At 36.8% G+C, this 17,506-nt stretch overlaps 1 protein-coding gene and 1 long non-coding RNA gene across 3 annotated transcripts; one reads left to right on the top strand and one right to left on the bottom strand.

Moving 5' to 3' along the window:
• Positions 1 to 25: 25 nt before the first annotated feature.
• On the bottom strand, positions 26 to 17,268 carry LOC139196634 (purple acid phosphatase 2-like). 2 transcript variants are annotated; one of them, XM_070823013.1, is made up of 5 exons: positions 17,156 to 17,268; positions 16,595 to 16,824; positions 16,248 to 16,386; positions 9,361 to 9,482; positions 26 to 255 (listed from the first exon to the last, which is right to left on the bottom strand). In XM_070823013.1, the coding sequence occupies exons 2-5, from the start codon at positions 16,618 to 16,620 to the stop codon at positions 93 to 95; spliced, it is 450 nt and encodes a 149-aa protein (XP_070679114.1). In that variant the 5' UTR covers positions 16,621 to 16,824; positions 17,156 to 17,268; the 3' UTR covers positions 26 to 92. The 2 variants fall into 2 exon arrangements, with proteins under 2 accessions (XP_070679114.1, XP_070679113.1); XM_070823012.1 differs by lacking the exon at positions 26 to 255 and adding an exon at positions 7,714 to 8,245.
• LOC139195889 (uncharacterized) lies at positions 12,903 to 15,132 on the top strand. The gene is made up of 3 exons (XR_011580959.1): positions 12,903 to 13,604; positions 13,743 to 13,841; positions 14,745 to 15,132. It is a non-coding gene; the product is annotated as an uncharacterized lncRNA (long non-coding RNA).
• Positions 17,269 to 17,506: the final 238 nt, after the last annotated feature.

Raw genomic sequence — 17,506 nt, 5'->3', positions numbered from 1 at the left:
ATACATTTTGGAGTTTATTCAAAAGAACAATAACATAATTTTTATTTGCTTCTCTGTCATTATTCGGCAGTTGTGGAATCATCTACAGGGTGTTAGAATTTATTGAAAAACCACATAGAATCGGCTTTTACTACATATCCATCTTGACTACGGAGCCAACTATAGTAGGCATGGGTTCGATTTTTGATGTCAAAAGTAGCATGACCAAAACTAGCCTCTTTATAAGCTGAGTAATCTGGCTGTGGTTCTTTCATGCTGCAATACAAAAAGTAAAGGTTCACAGATTAATGATGGTGTTAATAAATAGAAAGATGATGAGTCATAAATTGTTGGAATTTTTGGATCGACGGGCCTGGGGGTTCAATCTAACAACACTGATATTGTCCCCAACTTGGTAATTACCACTTACCCAATCCGCCAGATGTGGGGTATTATCACAAAAGGTATCGGTATTAGTTAGAATAGAGTAATCATATTTAAACTCATTCTTTTTCTTCGCACCCACCAATGTGGGATTGCCAACATGCCCCTACACGTGGAACTCTATTTAGTGGTTCACACGTGGAGATCTACGCATCCGCAATTGAACTTAGAGGTTGGCTCCAATGGAGTTTAGACTTGTTTTCAATCTTTACTGAAAGTGCTTCTTAAGAACTCAGAGGCCGACTCTATTTTAAGAGTCCAGGCTTGTTTCCAATTCCACACTTCCTGGTGACAAGCACTTTGGCTTGCACAGGCCGTAACCTTGGCTTTGATACCATGTTGGTGTAATGATATTTTTTATAAGCTTCTATGAAAGCTTGATGATGATCATGGAATTTCCGCAATGGGAGAGATTGAGATAGAATTGGAGAGAGTGATGTATTGATTGCAATATTCCTCACAACAAACATGTAAGGTTGTTACAATTAGAATAGGAAGAGCAAGGGAGATCCTTCACTAAACTACAACAAAACAAATCTCATCCCTTAGTTGCTATCACCCTATGAGATGATGCCACTTGTCATAATCTATCACTTAAGCTAGATACAAGCAACTGCATCCATATGGACTATGATCCAACGACTTTAATTTAAACTAAGAACAAATATTAAAATCTCTTTTAAACTTGTTTTTTGCCTCCAAGCATCGGCTGGAGGGTTATAATCCTACACTCACTTCTAACCTTTTACTAAACCAAACTTAATCTGGATGACTTAATACAGAAAAATATAGCCAAATTAGTAGCCAAATGTTACTCACTGAAACCTGGAATTGACTACAATGAGATTTTTGCTCCTGTGGCAAGATTGGATACTATAAGAACCTTGATGCACTTGCTACACATAAGAAATGGAATCAATATCAACTGGATGTTAAGTCAACCTTTCTAAGTGGGGTCTTGAAGGAAGAAGTCTATGTTGAGCAACTGATAGGAGTATATTTATGCAACTGAGTTAGCTTGTTCTCATGCATTTATGTTATTATTCCTTAGTGTTTAAAGTCATTTTTGTGCAATTTCAGGTTCTAAGGACAAAGTATGCAAAAATGTGCATTTTGGAGCCTTTTGGAGCAATTTTGGGCTTGGAATAAATATCACATGCTTGGAACTAAAGGAATGGATGAAATTGAAGACCTAAAGATGAGGATTCCTACTTGAAGTAGGAAAGTTAAGCCAAGATTTCCTATTTTGGTTTGATCTTTCCTAAATCCTAAATGTCCCTAAGTTCCAGCAACATTGAAGGTTTCACATGCATTTTAGGACACAAATTAAGGGTTCCTTGTACCATAACAAACCTTTACCATGCACTCCATCCATGTTTAATTCTTGCATCAATCATCAATTCACTTTCACCTTTGAATCATTTCAACACCACTCCATTTTACCCATGCTTTGCATCATTACCCCATTTTACACATCCATTTATCTTCACATCCATTCCTCCATACAAACAAACCTTCAAACACTCACCAACACCTTGTGCCGTAGCAAAGGAAGGGAAGGAAAGTGCTTGGATGTGCTTGCTGTCCAACTTGGATCGTTTGAGCGTTTAGGTGTTTTCTTTCTTTTGTTTCTAATGTTTAAATTCATTTCCTTTCATTTTGTTGTAAATATGAGTGGCTAAACCCCTCTTGGCTAGGGGTGATTTCAAAGCCATGATTATGTGTGCAATATAATTTGATAAATTCCAGTTATGAACTCTTAAATTGTGAATGCAATTGGCTTAACTATTTGATTGATAACTTATTTGTATTTGTTAATTAAGGGTCGACACTTAATTGGCATGAATAAATCCATTGCTAGAATATAAGGAAGTTTCACATAATTGTTACAAACTTATATTCACATGTAGTGAAGGTCGCTTATAAACGATCGCGTTAAGTTCAATTCCTAGCATGAGTGACATGATGTCATAGTTGCAAGTGCTTTGTCAATGCTTATGATTTTCATTAAACGTAATGATCTTTGATAGTATCTCTATTATGATGTCATGTAGGGAACTTTTGAAGAATGTTTCGGGTTGTTGAATGATGTCATCCAATCCAATAAAACAAGGAAAATCTGAGAGTTAACTAGTGATGTCACGGTTAATTTGGGGCATTGTCATTCATAATTTAATGAAGTAGTAACTGGAAATCGAATTATTTGCATACATGTCATGTGTGGAGAAAAAGCCTCTAGCTATCCCATCCATCATCTTATTTCTCAAATTTGTTTTACAATCTGTCTAGTTTTTCATACTTGTTTGTTTGTTTCAACTTCGTCCAAAACTCAATCCCCCTTTACTTTAGTGTGTCTAGTTAGTTAGAATCTGTTTTAATTTGTGTTTTTAAATGTTTTGATTCAAGTAAAAGTCAATTTTCGTCCAAAGTCATTCCTAGTGTCTAGTTTAAGTTTATTTAGTTGTTTTAAGCTGTTTTGAGTATTTTAAGTTTGCTTTGAGTCTTGTGAGTCTTGTGAGGTATTTTTAAGTTTAGTTTTATATTTTTGAGTCAGTTTAGAGGTTATTAGCAAGCCCTCCTAATCCCCGGTCCAGAACGATCCCTACTTATAATTATACTACAGTTGTCAAAAGAGGGTTAAATTTGTGTGTTAAGTTAATTTTCGCATCAGCAACCACAAGGTTTTGTGAAGGAAATTGAAGAAACCAAGGTGTATAAGTTGAATAAGATACTATTATTAAGGGTAGTAGTGTAAAATGATGTTTAAGTAAAGTTGCTAGAGTTGTGAGAAGTTTGTTATACTTTACTTAGCTAGTAAGATAGGTAGTGAACATATATGTAAATGATGGTATATATATACCAAGTGTAATATTATTCAGAGTAATACAATTCACAATTTTATTTATTCTCTCTCTCTCTCTCTAACTTTCTTACTAAACCTTTCTCTAAACTCTCACATGGTATCACTCGCCGGTGTTTAACGACCTCCGATGATCATTCGTCTCTCTGTGTCCTCTGTGTTCTCTCCTTTTGCTTCTTGTCGCTAACAACAATGGCGGTATCTTCTTCGTCTCCATCTGATTCTACCTCACAGCTATCTCCTGCAGATTTTTCGGCCCCAAATTCATGCCCTAATTCGGTCAGTTCTTCGATCACAATTCAGAATATTGGTTCGCTGGTTCCGATTAAACTGACAACTACAAATTGGATCACCTGGAGTGCTTTATTTGCACCGATTTTTTGCTGGTATAATCTTACTGGCCTCATTGATAGATCTATGGTGGCGCCGCCCACACATCTTTTGGATTCTTCAGGAAATTGCACGTCGACCGTAAACCTCAATATGTCACATGGTTTGAGAACGATCAAAACATTCTAATCTGGATCAACTCGACACTCTCGGATTCTCTGATTCCCTACACTGTTGGTGTTACCTTTGCTCGAGATCTGTGGGCAAAACTGGAGTCTCGTCTTGCTACAGCGTCGCAATTACACATTCATGAACTGCGCTCCCATCTTTGCACGATTACCAAAGGTGACTCCACTGCGGCTGCTTATCTTCAACAAATTGAAGAAATTACGGATGCTCTTGCGACTGCTGGTGCTTCGATTGATGATTCGGAACTCATCTATGTTATTCTTCATGGATTACCGCCTGAATATGATGCCTTTATTAACACTATTCAATTTCGTCTTGGTTCCACTACTGTTGATGAGTTACATGGCTTATTGCTTAGTAAGGAGATTTTATTGGCAAATCGCAATAAGGTTTCTTCATCGGTGCCATTTTAAGCGTATCATTCCTCTGTTGGCATTCTTCCTACACCACCTGGTGATTCTACCTCTCAGGCGTACTATGTTTCTTCCCATGGCCGTGGCATCGATCAGAATTTTTCTAGTCCTAGAAATTCTCATAATTTCTCTCGCCAAGGTCAAAATTTCTCTCGCTAAGGTCAACAGAAGAATAATCGTGGCTCAAGACCAAATTTCCACAATTTCAACAGAAGAAATTCCTGTCAAATTTGCCATCACTCTGATCATGAGGCCATTGATTGTCCGCATCGTCTGAATCCTAACTATGGTACCAAGCCTTCACAGACAGCGTTTCATGCTAATACTGCTTCCACTGCTCCAACATGGCTTCTTGATACCGGTGCCAGTTCTCATATGACCAACTCGTATACAAATCTTCAAAGTCCTGAACCCTACAGTGGTCCTGATCAAGTTTATATTGGCGATGGCAAAGGTTTGCCTATCATTCATTTTGGTTCTTCTTATCTTCCTACTTCTACTCATACATTTGATTTGCACAATGTGTTGCATGTTCCTGATCTGAAACAAGATTTGATTTCTGCAAATCGCTTTATCGTTGATAACTGGTGCTCCATTCATCTATATCCTTTTCACTTCCTTGTGAAGGATCTTATTTCGGGGAATGAGCTTTTTAAGGGCTCTGTCAAAGCTGGCTTCTATCGTTTTCTTGCACCTTCTGTTGCAGATAATCATCAAGCTTATGTGACCAGTACTAAAGCTTTTCAGGGAATCTGGCATCAACGCTTAGGCCATCCCTCATTCAAGATTTTAAATAAACTAGGCTCTCAGTCTCGTATCTCTTATTCAGATAACATTAATAAATTTGTATGCTCTAGTTGTGCTTTAGGCAAATGTTCTCGAAAACCATTTACCTATGTTCCTTGTACAACAACTAAGCCTCTTGAGTTATTGCATACTGATGTATGGGGTCCTGCGCCCATTTCTTCTGTTAATGGATTTCGGTATTATCTTCTATTGGTTGATGATTTTTCCAAGTATTCTTGGTTCTTTCCATTGAAGTATAAGTCTGAAGTTTTCAGTACTTTTGTTAACTTCAAATTTGTGGTTGAAAATCTCTTGGGCTTCAAGGTTATTACTCTGCGATCTGATTCTGGTGGAGAATTTGTTAATCACCACTTTTCTGATTTCTTGAAGACACATGGGATCTCTCATCAACTGAGCTGCCCTCATACTCCAGAACAAAACGGATTTGCTGAAAGAAAGCACCGGCATTTAGTCGAAACTGCTCAGACTCTTCTTACAGTATCTCAAGTCCCTCATTCTTATTAGGTTGAATCCTTATCCACAACTCTTTATCTCATCAATCGCATGCCTAGTGGTAGTAAACTCTCTCATTGGGAAATATTGTTTCATAAACCACCAGATTACACAACTCTGAAATTTTCGGTTGTAGGTGTTTTCCTTGGCTCCAACCTTATACTTCCTCTAAACTTGATCCGAGAAGCAAAGCTTGTGAATTTTTGGGATATAGCCTTAATCATGTTATATTTCTCGTCATGTTATCTTTGATGAAACCACATTTCCATTTCATTCTTCTCCATCTCCTGTCAGTCATTCTTCTCCAGTTCAATCTCTTCTCAATTCCCCCCTCCATCCCAACCTTATTAACATTTACTCATTCATCTCATCCTTCTTCTTCACCCTCTTTACTTATCTCTACTTCCATTCCCTTATCTCCTTCATCTCTTTCTTTTCCTTCAGATTCCTTACCTCCCCATTCTCCTCCTCCTCTACCTAATATTCATCCTATGACCACTAGATCAAAATCTGGTATTTTTAAACCGAACGCTCTTCTAGCAACCAAGCATCCAATTTCCTTCCATATATCTCTTGATTACACACCTTCCACATATCTTTAAGCCTCTAAACACTTACACTGGAGACAAGCTATGCAGGAAGAGTTCAATGTTCTTCTTCAAACTGGTACCTGGTCTTTGGTTCCTCCTACTTCCTCTCAGAATTTAGTAGGTTGTAAATGGGTTTTTCGTATTAAACGGAAACCTGATGGCTCAGTGGACAGGTACAAAGTCTATCTGGTTGCCAAAGGCTTTCATCAACAACAGGGCTTGGATTACAATGAAACATTCAGTCCGGTTGCTAAACCAGTCACCATCTGCATTCTCTTAACCCTTACAGCTACATTTGATTGGTCTATAAATCAATTGGATGTGAGTAATGCCTTTTTGCATGGCACACTCACTGAGTCTGTCTTCATAAGTCAACCTCTAGGGTTTGAGGTTCCTACTCAACCCCATCATGTCTGTCAATTGCATAAGTCACTGTATAGTCTCAAACAAGCTCCTCGAGCCTGGTATGCCAAGTTAACAACTGCATTACAGTCTCTTGGATTCTCTGGATCCAACAATGATCACTCTTTATTTGTTAAGAACAGTGATTCAGTGGTCTATGTCTTGGTATATGTGGATGATATTCTTGTCACTGGACCTGATTCTGCAGCTTGTCAATCTGTGATTTCTCAACTCTGTGGTTTATTTCCTGTCAAGGAATTGGGATTCCTACATTATTTTCTTGGTATTGAAGTCAAGCAATCATCCAAGGGAATCTTTATCAATCAAACTAAATCCATTCTGGATCTTCTCAAGAAGGCACATATGGATGGTGCTAAACCTACTTCTAAATTGGATCATTCTTCTCCCTTACTGTCCAATCCTGAAGAATACAAATCCTTAGTTTGAGGCCTTCAATACTTAACCTGGTCTCGACCAGATTTGTCCTTTGCAGTCAATCTCGTCTGTCAGTTCATGCAAACTCCCCGAGAATCACATCTTCAGGCTGTCAAGCGTATTCTTATATATTTGAAGGGCTTTATTACTCTTGGTCTTTGGTTTAAAAAATGCTATGCACCTCTCAGTATTAATAGTTTCTCAGATGCCGATTGGGTTGGTTGCACTATTGATCGACGATCCACATGTGGTTTATGTATTTTTCTGGGTAATTCTCTTATCAGTTGGAGTACTAAGAAGAAACCCACTATTGCTCGATCCTCAACTGAAGCGGATTATCGTTCTTTAGCTAATACTGCTGCTGAGTTAACTTGGATCTGCAAGCTATTAGTTGATATTGGTCTTCCAATTCCGTGCCCTCCTAAACTTTGGTGTGATAACATATCTGCTATATCTCTTGCTAAGAATCCTCTATTTCATGCTCGAACCAAGCATGTGGAGATTGACTATCACTTTATTAGAGTGAAAGTTTTGGCCAATTCCATCACTGTGCATTTTGTCTGTACACAGGATCAAACTGCAGATATATGTACTAAAGCTTTATCCAAGGATCGGTTTCTTCTTCTCCGTGACAAACTCTCACTTCGATTGCCTCAGCTTAGTTTGAGGGGGGATATTAAGGGTAGTAGTGTAAAATGATGTTTAAGTAAAGTTGCTAGAGTTGTGAGAAGTTTGTTATACTTTACTTAGCTAGTAAGATAGGTAGTGAGCATATATGTAAATGATGGTATATATATACCAAGTGTAATATTATTCAGAGTAATACAATTCACAATTTTATTTCTTCTCTCTTTCTAACTTTCTTACTAAACCTCTCTCTAAACTCTCACAACTATATGGTTTGAAGCAAGCACCAAAGGCCTGGTATGATGAGATTTATGCTTACTTCAACAATGCTGGATTTAAGAAAAGTTCAAGTGAAGCAACTCTGTATGTTAAAACAAGTGAAAACTTAGGTATCATTATTGTCTCCTTATATGTAGATGATATTGTATATACTAGTAGCTGTCCACAAATGCTTGAAGAGTTCAAAAGTGACATGATTAAGCACTATGAGATGACTAACGCGGGTCTGTTACATCACTTTCTTGGAGTGGGTGTAGTACAAACTAAAGGAAATATTTTCATACATCAAAAGAAGTATGCAATGAAGTTGATTGAAAAGTTTGGGTTGAAAGATTGCAAAATTGTAGCTACTACACTTGTAATGATTGAGAAACTGAGTAAGGTTGATGACAGTAAAGCTGCAGATGAGGGAGAATACAGAAAACTTGTTAGAAGCTTATTATATTTAACAGCAACCAGACCTGACATAATGTTTGATGCAAGCTTGCTAGCAAGATTCATGCATAATCCCACAAAGAAACACATGGGAACAACAAAGAGAGTGTTGAGATATATTCAGGGAATAATTGATTTTGGAATTGTTTTTGAAAAGTGAAAAGCCACTACTTTGATTGGATGCTGTGATAGTGACTCGGCTAGAAGTGAGGATGACGTGTACTTCAGGCTATGCATTCACGTTGTGATTAGAAGTATTTTCATGGGCATTAATTAAGCAAAGGACAAGGGCATTATCTACAGCTGAAACAAAATATGTAAATGCTGCTGAAGCTACATCTCAAGTAAAATGGCTGAGATTTGTTCTCGAAGATTTTGGAGAAAAACAAGTGGAAGGAACTCAAATCATGTGTGACAATACATCAGCCATTTCTATGGCAAAGAATCTTGTCTTTCACCAAAAGACAAGGCATATCAACAAGAAGTTTCGTTTCATTAGGGAAGCAATTCAAGCTAAAGAGATTGAGTTGGTGTACTACAAGATAGAGGACCAGATTGCTAACATTCTTACTAAAGCTTTACCTAAAGATCGATTTGTTTATCTGAGAGAATTACTTGGAGTCAAATCGACTAAAGGGTTACAAGGAAGTGTTGGAGTATAACCCTCCAGCCGATACTTGGAGGCAAAGAAACAAGATCGAAAGAGTATTTTAATATTTGTTCTTAGTTTAAATTAGAGCAGTTAGATCATAGTCCATATGGCTGCACTTGCTTGTGTCTAGCTTAAGTGATAGATTAGAACAAGTGGCATCATCTCATAGAGTGATAGCAATTAAGGGCTGACATTTGTTTTGTTGTAGTTAAGTGAAAGATCTCCCTTCCTCTTCCTATTCTAACGGTAACAATCTCACATGTTTGTTGTAAGGAATATTGCAAACAATACATCACTCTCTCCAATTCTCTCTATCTCTACCATTGCCGAAATTCCCAAATCATCATCAAGTTTTCATAGAAGCTTATCAAAAATATCATTACACTAACATAAACACCAATATATCAAGCATACTGATACACTTACTTGGTCGCTAAGCCTTCAAGATTTCCTCCATCACCAATGGTAGTGTACACTGGTGCATACTGATCTTTCACAGGTTTGCAAATGCCATTTACGATGTTGTATGCAACATTGGATACACGTTCCTGTGTTGTACAGAAATCACTTATCAAGTGCTAGCATATTGGAATCACCACTGTGAATGGAGGTTGGTAGACGGAAAGTTGTATTAGAGACAGAAATTTCAGCAGTATACTTGTCGTTAAATGGATTTCCTATATTCTATCAAAAGATTAAAATGTTTGATAAAGCTGGTCGTTTAATTGAATTTAATACTTTGTTGTACAACTAAAAATAGATATCACCACATCAAATAACTGAGAAACTAAACTCTGTAATAGATATGGACTAGTAGAAAAACATGTTTGCGCGACGGAAACTTGCGCGACGTAGAAAATTTCGTTGCGCAAAGTATGTTTGCGCGACGCCAAACACAAAACGTCGCGCAAAGCTATTTTGCGCGACGACACTTTGCGCGACGAAGGAATACGTCGCGCAAAGCTGTTTTGCGCGACGAAGGTACATCTACGTTGCACAAAATAGCTTTGCGCGACGTTGGCTGCGTCGCACAAGATTTTGAAGCAAAACCAAGCTTTTTTCCCTACTTTGCGCGACGTAGGTGGCGTCGCGCAAAGTCGACGACTTTTTCCTCTAAAATAACCACACACAGGGGCCTTTTTCTTCACACTCAACCTCTCTCTTTCACTCTCTATCTCTCTCAACCCTCACCATCTTCACCTTCAGGTTTGTATTTATTTGATTAATTAATTAACTATTTATTGATTACATTTATGTTTGGATTTTTTTATTTTTTGTGTATTTATGTTTTTCTTTAATTATCTTTGTCAATGTTTATTTTTAACAAGTTGAGTTTTGGTTTTGAACAATTGAATTAGTAGAATGAATAACTAGAAGTATGAAGGATTTTGATAGGTTTAGGGAAACAAAAGCTAAGAAACTGAAAGCTGCTCAGTTAACTTGATCTAATTTAGGGATAGATTGATGTGTGTTAAAAAATGGATAGATTTCATTTCTCACCAAATTGGGAGGAGGAAACTAGAATGTTAGAGATTTAGAGCAGAAGCCAGTTTACAGCTCTAAATATTAGATTTTGTGATATCCACTTGTGTAAATATTTTAAATTGACGATCAAATCATTTCGTTGTATTCATATAGGGTCAAATCATCAAAATCGGAGTTAAAACTACCGTTAAATCGTGCTTTTTCGTTTATAACCGTCGAAAAGTTTTGTCCCGTTACTTGATCTCTGAATGTTTGTTTTTTTGATATTTTTGGCATATGTGATCTCAAAGTATGTACAAACAAGTTTGACGATTTGATCGTTGAAACTAATTTCGTACAATACATTTCCCATCAAGTTCAATGGTATATATATTTAGTAAGTAGATTTTAATTTATTTATTTTGTAGTTATAAGCAAAAGGACAACAACAACAAAAAAAAGCACTTTGCGCGACGTAGGTGCAACGACGTCGCGCAAAGCTGTTTTGCGCGACGCAGGTGCACCTACGTCACGCAAAGTTCTTTTTTTTTTTTTTCTTCCTCCCTTTGCTTTTTCTTGTGGTATCTACTTGTGTAAATGTTTTAAATTGACGATCAAATTGGTTCATTGTATTCATATAGGGTTAAAGAGTGTAGCTCTAAAAAATCAACAAAATCGAAGTTAAAACTATCGTTAAATTGTGCTTTTTCGTTTATAACCGTCGAAAAGTTTTGTCTCGTTACTTGATCTCTGAATGTTTGTTTTTTGCCATTTTTGGCGTACGCGATCTCGTAGCATATACAAACAAGTTTGACGGTTGGATCGTTGAAACTAGTTTCGTACAATGCGTTTCCCGTCAAAATGATACATTCACTAACACTTAGAGTTTATTTAATACTTTCATCAAGTATACCATAAGATTTTGTGGTATCCACTAGTGTAAATATTTAAATTGAAGATTGAATTAGTTCATTGTATTCATATAGGGTCAAGGAGTGTAGATCTAAAAAATCATCAAAATCAGAGTTAAAACTACCGTTAAATCGTGATTTTTCGTTTATAATCGTCGAAAAGTTTTGTCTCGTTACTTGATTTCTGAATGTTTGTTTTTTGCCATTTTTGGCGTACGCGATCTCGTAGCATATACAAACAAGTTTGACGGTTGGATCGTTGAAACTAGTTTCGTACAATGCGTTTCCCATCAAAATGATACATTCACTAACACTTAGAGTTTATTTAATACTTTCATCAAATATACCATAAGATTTTGTGGTATCCACTAGTGTAAATATTTTAAATTGAAGATCGAATTAGTTCATTGTATTTATATAGGGTCAAGGAGTGTAGCTCTAAAAAATCATCAAAATCGGAGTTAAAACTACCGTTAAATCGTGATTTTTCGTTTATAACCGTCGAAAAGTTTTGTCTCGTTACTTAGTCTTTGAATGTTTGTGTTTTGCCATTTTTGGCGTACGCGATCTCGAAGCATATACAAACAAGTTTGACGGTTGGATCGTTGAAACTAGTTTCGTACAATGCGTTTCCCATCAAAATGATACATTCACTAACACTTAGAGTTTATTTAATACTTTCATCAAGTATACCATAAGATTTTGTGGTATCCACTAGTGTAAATATTTAAATTGAAGATCGAATTAGTTCATTGTATTCATATAGGGTCAAGGAGTGTAGCTCTAAAAAATCATCAAAATCGGAGTTAAAACTACCGTTAAATCGTGATTTTTCGTTTATAATCGTCGAAACGTTTTGTCTCGTTACTTGATCTCTGAATGTTTGTTTTTTGATATTTTTGGCGTATGTGATCTCGTAGCATATACAAACAAGTTTGACGGTTGGATTGTTGAAACTAGTTTCGTACAATGCGTTTCCCATCAAAATGATACATTCACTAACACTTAGAGTTTATTTAATACTTTCATCAAGTATACCATAAGATTTTGTGGTATCCACTAGTGTAAATATTTAAATTGAAGATCGAATTAATTCATTGTATTTATATAGGGTCAAGGAGTGTAGCTCTAAAAAATTATCAAAATCGGAGTTAAAACTACCGTTAAATCGTGATTTTTCGTTTATAACCGTAAAAAAGTTTTGTCTCGTTACTTGTTCTCTGAATGTTTGTTTTTTGATATTTTTGGCGTATGTGATCTCACAGTATATACAAACAAGTTTGATGGTTTGATCGTTGAAACTAATTTCGTACAATACATTTCCCATCAAGTTCAATGGTATATATATTTAGTAAGTAGATTTTAATTTATTTATTTTGTACTTATAAGCAAAAGGGCAAAAAAAAAGCAAAAGGAAAAAAAGAAAAAAAAAAACACTTTGCGTGACGTAGGTGCACCTGCGTCGCGCAAAGCTGTTTTGCGCGACGTCATAATCGAAACCTCCGTCGCGCAAAGTGTTAAAATTTTGGCGGTACAATTGTTAATAATAGGCGCTATTTTTAAATTTTCCCAAATAATTTTTTTTCCTCCTAACAAATTTCCCTCTCGAGTCTCGCCCATCTGCAAACAAATTTCCCTTTTGCTCTTATTCCACTCAGTCTCTTGCTCTTCCCTCTCGCCCATCTGCAAACAAATTTCCCTTTCCCCCTTTTTTCCTCCTAGAAATTGATCCGAATAATCGCAATTAGGGTTTTGGATTTGGAATCTGTGTGTTTGTAGAGATTTGATACTAGGTTTGCTGGAGAAGTCAGCTTCTTCGCAGGCGCAGAGAGAGTCCAGACTCCAATCGGACCGTTTGGGACACGTAACAAATCTCTCAAAGCTTTATTTGCTTAATCTCAGTTTGGTTGGTAATTATTTGCTACATTTCGCTTATTGCATCTCCTTCTCTTTAATTTATGTTGCTCTGCTCTGTTTCTTGTTTTCATATGAATGCTTGTTCTAGATCTTTGATTTTTGGAGTTTATATGGTGATTTTATGGATTTAGGTTTTTGTTAACTGATTAGCTTTTTTTTTTTCACGATTTGGAATAATTTTATTTATATTTATGTATTTTGGTTGACTTTGTAGCTGCATTTGTTGTTCCCTGCTTGTTTGGTTGGCTTTGTATCAAGTTCTAAATCTTCCTTGTTACGAGCTTCGAAATTTATAATTACCTTGACCTGCTTAATGATTTTGTGATTGATTATAACTTTGCACTTGGAAGCACATGAAGACTAAAGGAATAGCTAATGGTATGGATAATAACTTAATGGTTTTAGTTATATATATTGATTGTGCGTAGAAGAAAATGGCTAAAAGTAATTGAATAGCCATTGAGCATTTGGGTTTCGTTATGTATTAAAAACATATTGATTTTTATTTTAACATAGGGGACCTGAAGCTCCAGGGCAGCTGCATTCACCTCATTTGGCATTTGAAAGAGCTCGTCCTGCTGCAAGTCATTCTTACCCATCTGCAGGAGTCCATAGGTACGACAACCCTTGTAATTGTACATTCAGTATTTTGTGTTTAAGATGATTTGAGAAAACCAATTACATTTATGGCTGTGTTTGCTACACCGCATTGCTTTGCTGGATTGAGCTAGTATGAGTTAGTCTAAGTTGTATCAAACAGGGTGCTATTTAGCAATCTCACTAAGTGGGACTACTGCCTCACTAGTCTCCTTATTTTAACCTTGTTAAATGAGGGCTTGAACTAGAACTAACCCAAGCGAACACGCCCTGTAGGTTTTTTAAATAAAATAGAGCTTACTGTTTAATTCAATAACTTGAAATGTAAGGTAAGTTATGATTCATTGGCTGCCAATGTAAAAGTAATGTTGTTACCATTTTTATTCATTGGTCAAAGAGAAGAAGATTTGGGTTAGGTCTTCATGTCTTAGTGGCTTTAATTTGGTTTATTGCCATCGCTCAGGGTATTGGGCTTCAAATGCAAAACTTTGGTCAAAGCTATCTCCAACTCCGAATAAACTCTCAGCAAAACTTTGGTCAAAGCTATCTCCATCTCCAACTCCGTCCAACTCCGTCTATCTCTGCATCTAGATAATAGATATCAAAGTTTGAATTTCCATTTCTTATTCTGTTTTAATTTTTATAATAGTTTGATTAGTTTAACTATATCAGTAATTTAAGTTATGCTTTTTAAATGGATTAATGGGTTTCCTACTTTGCTTGATATCAAAGTTCTTAACTACATAACTAGATCACCGAAAATAAGACTTGAATTTGATTACTTATAATAGTTTGATTAGACTTAACTATATCAAAGTTCTTATTATTGCAACCATACTATAGAAGATTCACTAAAGCAATTGATTACTTAGATGTTTTCTCTTCACTTAACTGATACCTACCACATATTGTTTCCGTCAGATCATTGAATCAATTGATTACTTAGATGTTTCCGTCAGATCACTGCAGAGGTCGATTCATTGAATGAGGAAGTGACAACCCTAAAGGGTCATCATGAGGTCCAGGGCGAGTAGATGAGGGAACAGATAAGGGCCCAGGGCGAGCAACTGCAGGCCTATGCCGGGCATATGAGAGGTCTAGTATGAGCCATATAGATGACCGGCCTCCAAATCTCACTACCAGTACCTGATCTTGCTACTACACCTTCGACCTCCGAGCTACTTCATCCTGCCGATACCCAGTAGCCACTTCACCTAGAAGACTATTTGTAGTTTTTTTGTTTTTTTATTCGGACATCTTGTATGTACATTTTCATATATTTTATGATTAAATACTTTTCTTTGGTTAATTAATTATTGTTTAGAATTTAATTACAATATTATTAAAAAAATAATATTTTTGACCAAAACCAAAAAGTGATCTAATTCACTTTGCGCGACGAAGAGGTTACATACGTCGCGCAAAGTGGCTTTGCGCGACGTACGTTGCGTCGCTCAAAGTCCCTTTGCGAGATGTAAGATGCGTCGCGCAAAGCCACTTTGCGCGACGAAGGGGTTACATGCGTCGCGCAAAGCCACTTTGCGCAACGTAGGCTGCGTCGCGCAAAGTGGATTTGCGCGACGTATGATGCGTCGCGCAAAGTGGCTTTGCGCGACGCATGTAACCCCTTCGTCGCGCAAAGCCTTCTGTCACTGCCTTGCCGCGACGGTTTTTGCGCGACGAAGGTTCGTTGGGCAAAGTTTTACGCGACGTTTTTTGACTTTGCGCGACGAATGACCTGCGTCGCGCAAAGTGTTTTTTGTACTAGTTCCAGCAAATACCGTACACGTCGACTTTGTACGTCACAAACCATGGCCATACATCACTCATGGTTTCTCCTTCCATATAGTGATAGTTGTAGCTGTTATACCATGGGGAATGCATTAAACCAATCAACCATGGTGTCTCACTCCTATTATAACCTTCGGTAGTTCCTCCTTGAGCCATTCGTACTGAGGGGCGTATAATACGTTTTAAATGAAATTGCTCTAGAACTCGTACAGATGGTCTCTCTAGCTCTATGGAGACATCTAGATCTGTGGAGACACCTAGATCTATGGAGACATCTACTTATTATAAAGTATAGTTTCGTAAGCATAATTCTATCGTTTGAAAATAAACTACAATATATCACTAGGTTATTCAAAACAATTTACGTGGTGTCCTTTGCAGAGATGAATAACTATGATTTGCGGTACATGTAACATGGTGCAAAAGAGGAGGCATATGACTTCATCTACTTATATCATTGTGACAATTATAAAAACTATACAGATGCCATAGTTATTCGTTTCACATCCAGAGAGAGAATTTTGAAACTGCTATAGCTTTTCATTTTTCTGCTACATATGTGCATAAACCTTGTGCGTGTTTTAAATATATTAAGAGAAAAACCTACGTGCGTGTGTGTATGCCCATTCTTACCATAGTTCGAATAAGAAGACAAGACCATGATGTATGCCGAAGCTCTCTTGATCTAATACCAAAAGGGGGAAGTACTCCCAGATACTTCATATGGGACATGATACCGGTGACTATAAGGCTTAAAAGGTTTGGTTTCACCCTGCAACAAAAGTGCAATCTTCTTAAGAAAATTACTTCACTCAATGAGTTTTTTTTCGGAGTTGTATAATTTATAAATAACATGAGCAGCAAAGGATCATTACACTAAATAACAAACTTGCAAAAACAGATGATCTTATCTAAGCATGATAAATGACAAATAATAAGATCAATTTCCAGAGAAACCTAATGCGTTACGAGAGACTTACGATTTCTGGGGCAAAATCGATTTCATGGTTTCCTGCAGTCCATATCCAAGGTTGATAAGCAACTATTCTCTCGGCGAATTTTCCCCAAGTATCCCACCTGACATTGTCATGATTTGGGTAGTTATCTGCATAAGAGAGGTCCCCAACAAACAATACTGCTTGCCCTTTCTGCGGGTTGAACTCGTAATGAATAAGCATCTTATTTGAATCATAGCTCTATCCCAGATCCCCTGCAAATGATATTAGATGTAAGCAAATACACCAGAGCCCAACAATTTACATTGCAAAACACTCACAGTTGAGCCTCGTCATTATTCAGTTCCCGAGTTAAGGCACTCTTTTTCAATTTACGGAGTTGCATATAAACAGGAGTACAAGTTTCATAGGATAAAGAACTACAATTTGGTTTCCCATCTTTCGAGATGAATGGTGGCTCATTGCAACAACCTCTAGCTAGTCAATAGCATACAATTTTCTTTCAATCCCAATTCCAAAAGTTGAACCAAATCTAAGTAGCCACGTCACTCTATGATGCATCCTATTCTAATACGAAACACTCACCTATGAGTCGAAATGTGTAAGAGGTGTCCGGACCAACTTCAGGAGGAGTTATAAACCAGAACTGCCGCTCGATATGGTCAATTCGAACCACATAGTAGTATTTGGTATTGAACTGCACAAGACTACATATTATCAGATCATAATATAAGTTGCAAGTTATACTAGTCAATTCAATCGGCAAGTTCCAAAACCCGAGTATATCTTACATGGAGTCCACTGTAGAAAATGTTGAAAGGGATATTTTCATTGATTAACTTTAATTGTTAGTACACCAGAATATATATAGCCACAGAGGCTCATTACATCAGTACCCTTATCTTCTACACCTAATTACACAAATACCACAATTAA

Source organism: Malus domestica, chromosome 05, assembly GCF_042453785.1.
Source record: "Malus domestica chromosome 05, GDT2T_hap1".
In the NCBI taxonomy this organism is placed as follows: domain Eukaryota; kingdom Viridiplantae; phylum Streptophyta; class Magnoliopsida; order Rosales; family Rosaceae; genus Malus; species Malus domestica.
The sequence above is the reverse complement of the archived record's forward strand: the minus strand, read 5'-3'. Positions and strand labels throughout refer to the sequence as shown.

Excerpts from the sequence above, each read along its gene's own strand:
- LOC139196634 (XM_070823012.1), bottom strand. The coding sequence starts at position 16,620 with ATGAAATCGATTTTGCCCCAGAAATC. Across the intron at positions 9,483-16,247 it reads GTCTTCTTATTCGAACTATG|GAACGTGTATCCAATGTTGC; the intron begins GTAAGAATGGGC and ends TGTACAACACAG. Across the intron at positions 8,246-9,360 it reads CTTGAAGGCTTAGCGACCAA|CTTTACTGTCATCAACCTTA; the intron begins GTAAGTGTATCA and ends CCTCATCTGCAG.